Below are 12,359 nucleotides of genomic sequence, written 5' to 3'. Positions count from 1 at the left end.
ATGAGCCTTGTGTATCTTCCTTGGTGGTGGCCGCGGTTTGTTTTTTGGTGTGTTTCTCTTTCTTCACTACGTGATACTGCAAAGATCGATGTCCATCCCTCGATATTAGTGGCTGTGCCATTGAGGTGGTGCGACGTGCACATGGTAATATGGAGCCTGTCAAGGGAGACAGGTCGTTGCGAGGTGGGGTGCTGTAGACAGTCTGAATGTTAGTGTCTCAGATGGACGACTTGGAATTAAAGAAGGACATGAAGCACTTCCTCGATTGGTTTGCAAGGGCGAGACGCGTCAATTTGTGAGTATCAAGATCAAACACTGAATATTTTCAACTGACTGTTCCAACTCCGGAGGAGATCAGCGCCATGATCTGTACAAAGATGAAGGAGACGGCAGAGGCCTATCTCGGCGAGAAGGTCACCCACGCAGGTAGTAACGGTCCCTGCATGTAAGCCTATAAACATTGATTTCACCATCCCTCGCTTATGAATATTGTTTCAAGACTTCAATGACGTCCAGCGTTAAGCTATGAAAGATCCGGAACTATTGCTGGGTTTAAAGATTCTCCGTATCATCAACGAGCCCACTGCTGCCGCTATCGCCTTTGGTCTTAACAAGAAGGGCGGGGAGTCCCAAATTATTGTCTATGACCTTGGAGGAGGAACTTTTGATGTCTCCTTGCTTTCGATTGACGACGGTGTCTTCGAGGTCTTGGCAACTGCTGGTGACACGCACCTTGGTGGTGAGGATTTCGATAAGCGCGTCATCGACCATCTTGTCAAACAATACAAGAAGAAGACCGGCACTGATGTCACCAGCAACCTCCGCGCCATGGGCAAGCTGAAGCGCGAGGTTGAGAAGGCCAAGCGCACGATGTCCAGCCAACAGTCGACCCTCATTGAAATAGAGTCCTTCGCAGACGGCAACGACTTTTCGGAGACCCTCACTCGCGCGAAGTTTGAGGAGCTTAACATGGATCTTTTCCGCAAGACCATGAAGCCCGTCGAGCAGGTACTCAAGGATGCGAAGATCAACAAAGAGAACATCGATGAGGTCAGGCGTTTAGCATCCCTTATTTACACTGTCTAACAGGGTTACAGGTTGTCCTTGTTGGTGGTTCGACTCGCATTCCCAAGGTTCAACAGCTCCTGAAGGAGTATTTTGGCAAAGAAGCGTCGAAGGGATCAACTCCGATGAGGCTGTCGCTTATGGTGCCGCTGTCCTGGGCGGTATCCTCTCTGGCGAAGAGGGCACCTTCGGAGGTGGTCTTGGTGGATGTCTGTCCTTTGACACTTGGTATCGAGACCACGGGTGGTGTTTTCACGAAGCTCATTCCCCGCAACACTGTTATTCCCACACGCAAGTCACAGATGTCAGTGTCCATGTTCCCGCGCATCAATGCATCATACTGACAATCTGCAAAGCTTCTCAACGGCAGCTGACAACCAGCCCACTGTCCTAATCCAGGTCTTTGAGGGCGAGCGCTCGTTGACCAAGGACAGCAACCTACTGGGCAAGTTCGAACTCTCGAGCATTCCCCCTGCTTCTCGTGGTGTTCCTCAGATCGAGGTCACCTTTGGTATCGAGTTCACTGGCAACAATTGATTAATGTTGGTCATTCCGGATTCGTGGGTGTCATCAACTTGGATAGTCTGTGCCAGCGCTGCGCCCGCTAAGTTGGCAAACCAAAGGTCGGAAGAGGGGTGGCGGAAAGAAGCTTTTGCCACCTGATACTCTGGAGGGCCTTGGCATTGGCTCAGCTGCAGCATCGGTCGTTGGAGACGTTACGCCTTCGGCATCTAGGCCTGTAACTCCTGCACTCACTGCAACTTCTGTCGTGTACGAATTAGACGAAATCGTTCCTCCTCTCAAGCGCGATAAAAAGGTTGATTAAAATGCTATGGCCAAACGCCTGAAGCATTTAGAGGAGGCTCAGAAGAAAGTTTGGACAAACATTGCTCGGAGAGACGTTGCTAAGGTATGGACAAATTTTTCATTACGTGGTGTTTGCGTTCTCATCTCATTGCACAGGTGTATAAGTATGCCGCGATGGGCTACCAAGCCCGTCAAGGTCAGCATAAGCGCTTGGCCACACTATCACCCATTCAAGCTTGTCGGCCTTTCACAAGGACTGCAAAAGTTCATTTAGATGTTCAAGCAAAGGGCAGACACCTGATGCGTGAGATGCTAGTCTTCTGGAAGAAGAATGAGCGGGAAGAGAGAGATTTCCGAAAATGCGAGCAGAAAGAGGCTATTGATAGAGCGAAGGTCGAGGAAGAGAAACGGGAAGCCACGCGCCAAGCACGCAAACTTGAGTTCTTGATCAGCCAAACTGAGTTGTACAGCCATTTCGTCAGTAACAAGCTCAAGAGTGAGTCCTTGCAAGGAGATATTCCTGAAATTTCGGCGCCTGTGGGTGCTACTCTTGAAGATGTTGACCCATCAGTACTTCAAGAGATTGGCTTTGATGACAGGTTAGTTTCCTATACCTGTATTTTGACGACTCGGAGGCTGAACTTGATGATTAGAGGACCAAACCAACCTTCACCGACATGCGCGGCATAACGCTCAGGAAGCTATCGCTCTAGCCAGACAAAGGGCTCAACAGTTTGACACTCAGGCTGCACTCGATAGGAAAACGAACGAGGCTTTGAAACTTGCCAAAGCTCAGGCTCACATCAGGGACGATGACGAGTCGGGGCTCTCAGGCGCTTCGAATACGCCCTTGGTTGACTGTAAGTTCTTCCTGGATACTCAGGCTAAAGAGGTTAACAACGGTCTACACACAGTGGACTCCGACGAGCTCAACTTCCAGAATCCGACGTCACTCACTGGAGAACTTAAGATCAAGCAACCGAATATCCTCATGGCGCAGCTGAAGGAGTACCAACTCAAAGGTCTGAATTGGCTTGCTACTTTGTATGAACAGGGTATCATTGGTATTCTCGCTGACGAGATGGGTCTTGGGAAGGTGAGATTGATTAGAATGCCACACAGCTCACCTTACCCTCCATGCACCTCAGACTGTGCAATCGATACCTCTCCTTGCCTACCCTGCCGAGGTACACGACATATGGGGACCATTTTTGGTTGTCGCACCAGCCTCTACATTGCACAACTGGCAACAGGAGATTACTCGCTTTCTGCCTGGTCTGAAAGCCCTGTCTTATTGGGGGAACGTCAAAGACCGAACCACCTTGCGCAAGTTCTGGAGCAAAAAAGGGATCAGCTATGACAAGGACACACCGTTTCATGTCCTGATTACAAGCTACCAGCTGGTCAGTTGCAGTTGCATAATGTTTCGAGCTGTGCTAATTTCTGTATAAAGTTACTCAAGACCAGCAGTACTTCCAGCGCGTGAAATGGCAACTCTAGTGTACGGTGGAAAACATTGCCGAGATTCCAATGTCGCAATCGTTTGCTTTTGACCGGCACACCAATCCAAAACTCCATGCAAGGCGAGTAAGATAGGGCAGCAGCGTCAGCAGTTGCTAACCTCCACATAGAGCTCTGGGCATTGCTCCACTTCATCATCCCAGTCTTTTTGACTCGCACGATGAGTTCAATGAGTAGTTCTCCAAGGATATCGAGAACGCTGCAGAGAATAGGGCAGCAAGCTCAATGAACGTCAACTACGGCGGTTGCGCACGATTTTGAAGCCTTTCATGTTACGGCGAGTCAAGCGACATGTGCAAAACGAGTTGAGCGAGAAGGTTTTATTTAATTTACGCACGGAGAAATGATCACTCACATATTATCTTCAACAGATCGAGGTCGATCATTATGTTGATCTGTCATCCCGCCAACGTACTCTCTACCGTGCACTTCTGGCGAATGTATTTGTGGTAGATCTATTAGAGAAGGCCTCTGACATAGGGGATGCTGATTCTGCACGATCGTTAATAAACCTCATGATGCAGTTCCGGAAGGTGACTAAGATTTGGTCTTATCATTTCTAAATATTGACTTGCTCCATTACAGGTTTGCAACCACCCCGAGCCCTTTGAACGTGCAGATGTGGTAGCTCCCTTCTCTTTATCTCGCTTTGGTCAATCTGGTCCTCTGAACCGCGAAGACAATTTTATTGCCCTTCCTTACTCAACTCACAACCCCATCGAAAACCAAATTCCGGCGTTATTCCACCAAGATGGTGGGCTTATAGATGTTCCATGTGAAAAGCCTGGATTGCGTGTGCGATCGGACTGCACGAGTGCCCTCTTCAATATCTGGTCAACGGGGTGGATATACCGTTCGACGCTCGATGATGTTGAAGGTGTGTGATGCTGCTCGAATGGCCGTCCCTTGGATGTAACACGTTATAGGTTCACCTGCCTTCGCATTTCTTCGACTCCTGAACACCACTCCGAGTGACGTCCATAGCTTTAAGGTATCTTCCTTCATGCGCAATTGGCTTCGGGCACTTGAGGAAGAGAATAGGATTGTTGAGGACAGGGATTTCATAGTAAGCTACCCATGATTATTTTTCCAATTTCCGATCAACCGTTTCATAGGGAAGCGGAATTTGCTGCTCATGCAGGCGCACATCCGTTCAGCATAAGCCCCCGTCTCTCTTTGAGCCTGGATACCGCGGAAGGCCTGCCACATGTTCTTGATATATCTTCAACAGCCTGGCAGGCGTCGAATCTACGTCGACCAACCTTGAAGTGGTTTGTGCCGCCGGCTGTAGCACCTCTGATCTTTCTTCACTGCACAGATCGGACATTCATAGAGCATCAAGTACAGTTGCTAGAGGCACCGATGGAATCATTGGCAATATACGGGCTCCCTCAGCACTTGCGGGATTCGCCTACCATTGATCAGGCGTACCACACCCTAGTTCCTGCTTTGTCTTCGGCAGGACTTGTCGGAAGTTCCCCTGCAAGCCAGCTACCATCTTCAAGCATGCAAATACCAGAAGCAAATAGACTGATCTATGACTCTGCTAAACTCGCTCGGTTAGACGCCCTCTTTCAGGAGCTCAAGGCGGGCGACCATCGTATCTTGATATATTTCCAAATGACTCGTATGATGGACCTTATGGAGGAATATCTGGTCTACCGCCAGTACAAGTATTTACGTCTCGATGGCTCATCGAAGTTGGAAGATCGACGAAATATGGCGATGGATTGGCAGACATGGTCAGTGCTCGACTTAGGTTGAATGTACTCGACTCTGATACATGTTCTCTAGCCCGGAGTCCCCGGACATCTTCATATATATCCTAAGCACACGTGCAGGTGGCCTCGGAATCAACTTGACATCAGCAGATACTGTCATCTTCTACGATCACGACTGGAATCCGTCAAACGATGCACAGGCCATGGATCGCACTCATCGTCTTGGTCAGACGCGCCAAGTGACTGTCTATCGCCTGATCACGAAAGGCACGATCGACGAGCGTATTATTCAGTTAGCTCGTGTCAAGAAAGATGTTAGCTATTTGTATTCCTGTAATGCAGGACGTTCAATCGATGTTTCTCCAGGTGCAAGATATTGTGGTCGGCAACAAAAACTTCACATACGTCACGAAACCCACCGAAATTGTTCAGCTTCATTCCCACAATCTGCTCCTGGTTCATCTGCTGGGGATTTTGGGGTTGGAACGTCAACTCCAGTGCGATTGAGGACCTTGTTTGGATCGCACAGTCTCCACCGCCGCTCGACCACTGCGGCCTCAGTTTCATCATCTCCAGGTAGCTAGGAGGGAGGATTTACTCCACGGACTGTGCGCATGCGCCGCAACCCTTTTTTGTCACGACTCACCCCCATGACACCGGATACTGGCCTGCAGAGTTCATGATCATCAACCCCATACCGGATTGCCATTGACTGACTTCAATTATTGTACAACTATTCTTCGCCGCACATCTTATTATACCAGCGTCAATTCATACACTCCCTTTTATTTCATTCTTATTCATTGTCTCATGTCGCTGTGGTCGTCATGTACCACGACATACATAAGAATACATTGATCACAAAGGCGTTGACTCGTCAAGTGCACGTGATCAGACCAGCTCAGTCACGTGTGGACGGGCCGGCGCGCCCTGTTGGCTTCGTTTACTTGTGGTCCTTTCATCATCTCTCCATGAATATCTCTTAATCCATGGATTTAAACAGCTCCCCTCGTAAACAGACTCCATTAGCACGTGGGGACGAGACACCTCGTAAACTTTCTACTCCATCTCTAACCAGACGTGTCTTCTGTTGCGGGGTTGTGGTTGAGGGATGTTATAGTGGCAGGAGGTTGCCCGAAGGTGAGCGGTGGTGATGAAGCCTGAAGATTACAATTTGATTTGTACAGACGTCCAAGAGCTAGTTCTATAGGAGACCCCTGGTTGAGTCAGAATGATAGCCACATTCTGCCTTCCGCAACAGACACATCGTTCTCAGAACACAACCAGCCAGTGAGTAGTACCTGCTAACATTTGTCTGCAAAGGCGAGACGCTTCGCTTGCTCACACTCAGATTTGGTCGTTCTCCTTCGTGTCTTAGGATGGATTGCAACGTAAACGCGCGCTTACAGATTCAACGGGGAGCTTCCTGAAAGCTTATCGAGTCTTTCAAGCGAGGCTGGATGGCGCATGAAGAGTGTGCTAAAGTAGTACCTGAGACTTGGGTGGATGGGGTTGAGACGGAGATGTTCATGGAGAAAAAGGGTATTTGGTGTGGATGCGATCGTGAGAGATCGGTGGAATCTGGTATGTTCCAACATACACCTCACACGTTTAGCTAACCTTCGCGTATAGAAATGTGCTGCTTGTTCAAAGGCACGACAGAAGGCCCCTGGTGCACCCATCCAGTGCACTAAAGGCAAATGTGCGAAATCCTTTCATGTCGGCTGTGCGAGAGATGGAGGGATCAGCGGCATTGTTTACTCGATACTGCGCGAGGTTGAGAAGGAGGTGATCCTAGTCTACCCGTCGTTCAAAGCTGGTGTCATTGGTCCTTCTGGTTTCCCCACGTTCACCGTCAATCACTTCAACGGCCCCGTCGCCTGCTCTGCAGAGGGCTTCTTGGACCGTAACTTCGATGCTCCCAACTTTTATTTCGTCTCTCTTTTCGGTGGCAACACAAGGCCACCCCAAGACACTTCTCTTCGGGACACTAGGCCACACCTGGACTTCAAGCTACGATGAGCAGTTGTAAGTTCAAAGTCTATTAGTCGACTCAGTGGTACTGACTGTAGTTGCTTACATTCCAGTTTCTGAATCTCGTCCGGCCATTCCTTCCACTCCTGCCAGAGGTTTCTTCGCCAGATTGTAAAGTATGTGCTATACATACCTTTGTAGGTCATGACATGCAAAACTCATCAAGTTCTTTCGTTTTCAAGTTCCTTTCAACCAAAAGCTGCTATGGATCGCCGTTACGCTACTCATTGGCTTGGTCTGCCGTCAAGTACCACTGTATGGCATCATGGCTTCGGATTCCTCTGACCCTATGTGCTGGATGCGTGTCATCCTTGCTTCCAACCTTGGAACCCTCATGGAGCTTGGTATAAGCCCTATCGTTACGTCCGGAACGACTATGCGACTACTGAATTTAATCGAGGTCGACTTCAGCTTGAAGGAAGACCACACGCTGTTGAGACTTGCGCGTTGCGGTGGCCCGGCAAATTGCCAACCTTCCGTCTGTTCCAGACGAAGGCTAGTCACTTTTTCATTTACCAAAGCTTATCTGACGCGGTTTACGCGAATATCACAGTTGTTGCCGTCAAATGCACCCCGTTTAACATCGAAACATTCCGGCAGGAGACTTTGGTGAAGTTTCCGATGTTCACGCCACCGCCATGCAACACGTAAACTTCCTGTCACAATGCAACTCACCCCAGACTTACGTCTAACATATCATCGGGACGACGGCGATCTCCTCGACAACCTCATCAGGCGAGCACTGACTCGCCTGCGCTTAGAGCGCCGTATTGCTGTGGATTGCCATCCGGAGCACGGACTTCAGCGCAAGTCTCGCAATCCTATCTCGGCAAAGTCAAACTCGAGCTCCAGGACCAGTCCAATACCCTGTCGAGCATCCCAAGAAGTTCCTTTCGGTGCGCGGCGGATGAAAGCAATCAAGGCTAACCAGAAAAACCAGGAACAAGAACAAGACCTCGCGAGTCGGTCTGAAGCTATCAGGATTCATGGGCGGGCCATGAGATCATCGACGTGGGGGCGGATTTGGAGGTGGGCTGGGGCAGGCTAGGTATTTGCTGCCGACTTTCCGTGTATTTTGTTGCTGACGCTCAATCTCAGGGCTGTAAGGGGGGGGGGGACTCATCCATTCCGCGGAAGTCTCGCAATCCTACCTCGGGGATGGTCCTCGTGAGCGATACTGCGTGTGGCACGTCCCGCAGATGGATGTTGTTTCGCCTGTGCCAAATGGCTATGGTCGATCGCACGACCCTGCTCGTCTCCGACTCATGACGTGAAAGGTTGTACGGCGGGGGACAGGAAGACAGTAAGTATTTGATTCGAGATGACGGTCACTTTGTACGGTCACTGTTGTACTGTAAGTAAATAGTACCTACGCAATGACAATAACTGGGATATGAGCCGCTCACGATGTGGTTTGGTGAATCCGAAGCCATTGTTAGTGATGTATTCGACAAGGCCCATGCTGCCGCTCCTTGTGTCATTCTCGTTGGAATTCTCGACCCGTTTACCTACATTATTTTAAATATCATCAACATTTTTCTGACGTCTGTATTTTAAATATGATCAATGTTTGAAACAAAGAAATTGTGCTGACCACATTTTAAATACAAACACACTTCTGACGCACTGTGAACTTAATGTATATGCCACCTACAAAGTTAATAGATTTTGTGGCTCTTAGATTTAAAATTTGAGTGCCAGAAATAATTTATTCAAATGCTGGACAAAAGGTAGACTATGTTGACGGACAAAATGATAATCTGAGCTTGATCACAACATTAAATATTATCTGGTTGCAAAATTCAAACTTCGACTAGCATATTTTGGTGACAAAAACATTGGAAAAACGGTGAAAAAAACACCAACCTTTGTGTTGGAACAAAGGATGATAGAAGTTTGGTTATGAGCATGGCACAAAGTCAAAAATTTATCTAGGTTTGTACTGCAGAAAAAGTGTTTGAATTGTTGAAGTATATGTTGATGCAATATTGTGGACGAAATCTGACTCAATATTTAACTTCGATCAATGTTTTTCATCACGAAGAAGTGGATAAAAAGTCCAAATTCTGTCAAACATTTTGATTGCCACAAAATTGTAAAATTTATTTTAACCTTTTTTAGCATTTTTTCAACATTTTATGCTGCGAAAAAGTCATCCATGCTTCCGGTGTATAGAATGGCAAGCAAAATAGTCATGTCATAGAGCGTGGGAAAGTAAAAGTGGCAAAACATCGAAAATCACCAATTGTTAGGCATGTATGGTACTGGGATTGAACTACAGTATCTGTCTAAATTTGCACCTCATATGTGATTTTCTTCACCATATGCTCAATCCTGAATGGATCTTTAAAAGCTTTTTAGGCTATGTTTATGGATGTTTTAAAAATATGTTCTAAAGGTCTGATCATGAATATTTCTTCTGTGGAAGCCTCTTGCACCTTATCAGTGGACATGGTGATTTTCGATGTTTTGTCACTTTTACTTTCCCACGCTCTATGACATGACTATTTTGCTTGCCATTCTATAGGGATTGGATGGATGATTCTACAAATTGAGAGCTATCATTATGGGTATGTTAGACATGTATTCCAAGTGTCTGATCATCAAATGCCGACCTGGGGAAGACTATAGCCCCTTATCAGTGAAATTAGCCCCTTTCTACCAGATGCCAATATTCTGGCCTATATCTAACTGATCTTAGGGATATAAATCATGTAAATATGTACTAATGATGATATATGAACAGCTTGGACAAGTTCTGAACAGCTAAAGCAGTGAAAAACACCAAAAGTGCGAAAATGCATGTTTGGAGGTTTTGGTCTATGTACAAGGCCCCTGTGGGTATCCTGTGGTGCCAACTTAACTAAAATGCTCTTAAATATATTTAGGAATGGTTCCCATACTATCCTGGAGCTGCATTCCTGCAGGAAAATTTTTCTCAGGAAGTGAACCATCAGGAGAGGGTAGTCACATAACACCACAAGGGCTTCACCTGCTGTCATGAGCTGCTGATACATTGTTCATAATGTTGAACTGATGCTGGGGACAGTATTTTCAACTACATCTAGCTATAAACTCAAAAATGTGAACCAATTCTGTATTTCATGCATATATGCTATACATGTTGATGTTGGGAGCTCCAGGGAACTCCAGAGGGTCAAACAAGTGGTGTAATTAGTTGATATACACTTCTAAACATGTTCTACACCTTCCAGAACACCCTCCCATCACAGGGGCAAAAATGCGAAAATGTTTTACATGTTGTTACCAGACATAGCAATTACAGACTTAGAGGAGGCATGTGGACAGAAATACACCAAAAAAGCGGTCTATTATGTTATATTATACATATATAACATATACTACCACTTAGATACAAGGGATAAGTGATTGTGGTGTAGTGGTGACAGGAATGACATGAGGAGGTTGATATTCTGAAGAGTTACCAAAATGGGTTATATTTTAGGTGGTGTAAATTAATTAATATTGTGGAGATTCTAAAAATGGGCGATGTTTTTGGTGTTGTGGGGTAATTCCCACGCTGTGGGGTTGAAAAATGCGGAAATGTGATGTGTGGGAATAGTGTGGGGAGGCCTGACATGAGAAGGCCAAAATAAAATATGTTGCCTGGAATGACAAATAGCTGAATTTTAAAAATACAAATAATATTTGAACTATATAATTAGGGGTGGGCTATCCCGTGTCACATGTATCAGGGTGCTGGGCTGGCCCAGGAACTATATAACCAGGGGTGGGCTATCCCGCATCAGGATGTTGGGCTGGCCCAGAAACTATATAACCAGGGGTGGGCTATCCCGCATCAGGATGCTGGGCTGGCCCAGAGACTATATAAACCAGTGGTGGGCTATCCCACATCATTTGTATCAGGGTGCTGGGCTAGCCCAGGGACTATATAACTAGGGATGGGCTAGCCCAGAGACTATGAACTATGTATCAGAGCATCAGGCGAAAGGCTATGGCTTTATATTATTTGTGACCCCTGACACCCCCAGGTCATTAAAAATAATAATGTGGCTTGAGATACTATCCCAGATGGGTCATGGGACAGACCAAATACACTGACCCAGCTGGCCCAGCCCTCCTGGGGACAGTATTTGGATGGCCCGGTTCGAAACTATCATGCACGGGATCCCATGTAAAAACATACCCCTTAGGTGGGTTTTTAGGAGAGAATATATGTACCTAAGAGGTACTTTTACATGGGTGACTGAAGTGTGCTCGTCATTAAGTATGGCCGCCATAGATGAGTTCCTGGAGCTCGAATTAGTACGGCTTGAGTCAGCTGGCATGTTACCGTCACAAGTGCTGATTTCTTCGCAGATTAAAGCATTGTCTCTCTCCTTTTGTACAGCCAAGGAGTTGTGTGGTCGTGCTGAGCTGCTACCTCCTGTTCCGAAGTGGCAGTACCGCATAGTCTCAACCACTCACCCAACAAAACAGCTGCTATATTTGTACTGGCGCGATCCATTGGATTGTATCGAATCGCTTTTTAGCCACCCGTTGTTTGCTAAAGAAATAGATGTCACGCCGCAACGTGTATATCACACAGTGGAACGCACATCACGAATTTACAATGAATGGCTGACAGGTGACGCAGCATGGTCGATGCAGGTAATACATACCTGACTATCAATGGTCTCCAACTTGCTAACTCTCACATCTCATCGTAGTCACAACTTCCAGATGGTGCGACATTGTTAGGCATCATACTGTCCTCTGATAAGACCAACATCACCAACATGACTGGTGGACGTGTCGCTCACCCGCTCCTGATCAGCCTTGCCAATATCAAGATGGCAACTCGAAACAAGGCATCCTCACATGCTTTCCTCCTAACAGCGCTGCTTCCAATTGCTGAATTTCTGCATCCAGTGAAACGGATGCAGAGTGTTCTTGAAGCCCGCTTAGTCCACCAGTGTCTAGATATCGTGCTAGAGCCGCTCAAGCAAGCTGCACGCATCGGCCGGATGATGTCGGACCCACTTGGGAACCTCAGATACTGTTTCACTCCCTTAGCTTCGTACATTGTCGATACACCCGAGGCATGCATGCTCGCATGTGTCCGAGGAAAGACCTCACCGATCACTATGGCTATGTATGAAAACTTCGGAGACGCCTTCCAGCACTCCCCTCGAACAGCTAAAATGACTCTCGACCAGCTTTCGAGCATTAGTTTGTGACCCCCTCGAC

At 47.2% G+C, this 12,359-nt stretch overlaps 6 protein-coding genes across 6 annotated transcripts; all 6 read left to right on the top strand.

Moving 5' to 3' along the window:
* Positions 1–525: 525 nt before the first annotated feature.
* On the top strand, positions 526–1,602 carry DEU56DRAFT_920496 (endoplasmic reticulum heat shock 70 kDa protein; the record flags this gene model as incomplete). Its single annotated transcript, XM_041358467.1, has 3 exons — positions 526–1,050; positions 1,098–1,369; positions 1,422–1,602. The coding sequence occupies 3 exons, from the start codon at positions 526–528 to the stop codon at positions 1,600–1,602; spliced, it is 978 nt and encodes a 325-aa protein (XP_041200574.1).
* Positions 1,603–1,897: 295 nt separating this feature from the next.
* Positions 1,898–3,425, top strand: DEU56DRAFT_874532 (DNA-binding domain-containing protein; the record flags this gene model as incomplete). Its single annotated transcript, XM_041355981.1, has 6 exons — positions 1,898–1,975; positions 2,029–2,475; positions 2,528–2,725; positions 2,756–2,968; positions 3,021–3,160; positions 3,326–3,425. 6 exons carry the CDS (start codon positions 1,898–1,900, stop codon positions 3,423–3,425), a joined length of 1,176 nt encoding a protein of 391 aa, XP_041200573.1.
* Positions 3,426–6,103: 2,678 nt separating this feature from the next.
* Positions 6,104–7,136, top strand: DEU56DRAFT_762550 (uncharacterized protein; the record flags this gene model as incomplete). The annotated part of the gene is made up of 4 exons (XM_041350721.1): positions 6,104–6,254; positions 6,376–6,404; positions 6,566–6,688; positions 6,768–7,136. The coding sequence occupies 4 exons, from the start codon at positions 6,104–6,106 to the stop codon at positions 7,134–7,136; spliced, it is 672 nt and encodes a 223-aa protein (XP_041200572.1).
* A 62-nt stretch (positions 7,137–7,198) lies between these two features.
* On the top strand, positions 7,199–7,596 carry DEU56DRAFT_703270 (SecY subunit domain-containing protein; the record flags this gene model as incomplete). The annotated part of the gene is made up of 2 exons (XM_041347345.1): positions 7,199–7,268; positions 7,331–7,596. Coding segments are annotated over 2 exons (336 nt in total), but the record flags the coding sequence as incomplete, so codon positions are not given.
* A 216-nt stretch (positions 7,597–7,812) lies between these two features.
* On the top strand, positions 7,813–8,196 carry DEU56DRAFT_920494 (uncharacterized protein; the record flags this gene model as incomplete). The annotated part of the gene is made up of 1 exon (XM_041358466.1): positions 7,813–8,196. The coding sequence occupies one exon, from the start codon at positions 7,813–7,815 to the stop codon at positions 8,194–8,196; it is 384 nt and encodes a 127-aa protein (XP_041200570.1).
* Positions 8,197–11,399: 3,203 nt separating this feature from the next.
* DEU56DRAFT_920493 (uncharacterized protein) lies at positions 11,400–12,349 on the top strand (the record flags this gene model as incomplete). The annotated part of the gene is made up of 3 exons (XM_041358465.1): positions 11,400–11,435; positions 11,490–11,780; positions 11,840–12,349. The coding sequence occupies 3 exons, from the start codon at positions 11,400–11,402 to the stop codon at positions 12,347–12,349; spliced, it is 837 nt and encodes a 278-aa protein (XP_041200569.1).
* Positions 12,350–12,359: the final 10 nt, after the last annotated feature.

The sequence above is a fragment of the Suillus clintonianus genome (genome assembly GCF_016758775.1).
Source record: "Suillus clintonianus strain FC179 chromosome Unknown DEU56scaffold_254, whole genome shotgun sequence".
NCBI classification, from domain to species: Eukaryota; Fungi; Basidiomycota; class Agaricomycetes; order Boletales; family Suillaceae; genus Suillus; species Suillus clintonianus.
The sequence above is the reverse complement of the archived record's forward strand: the minus strand, read 5'-3'. Positions and strand labels throughout refer to the sequence as shown.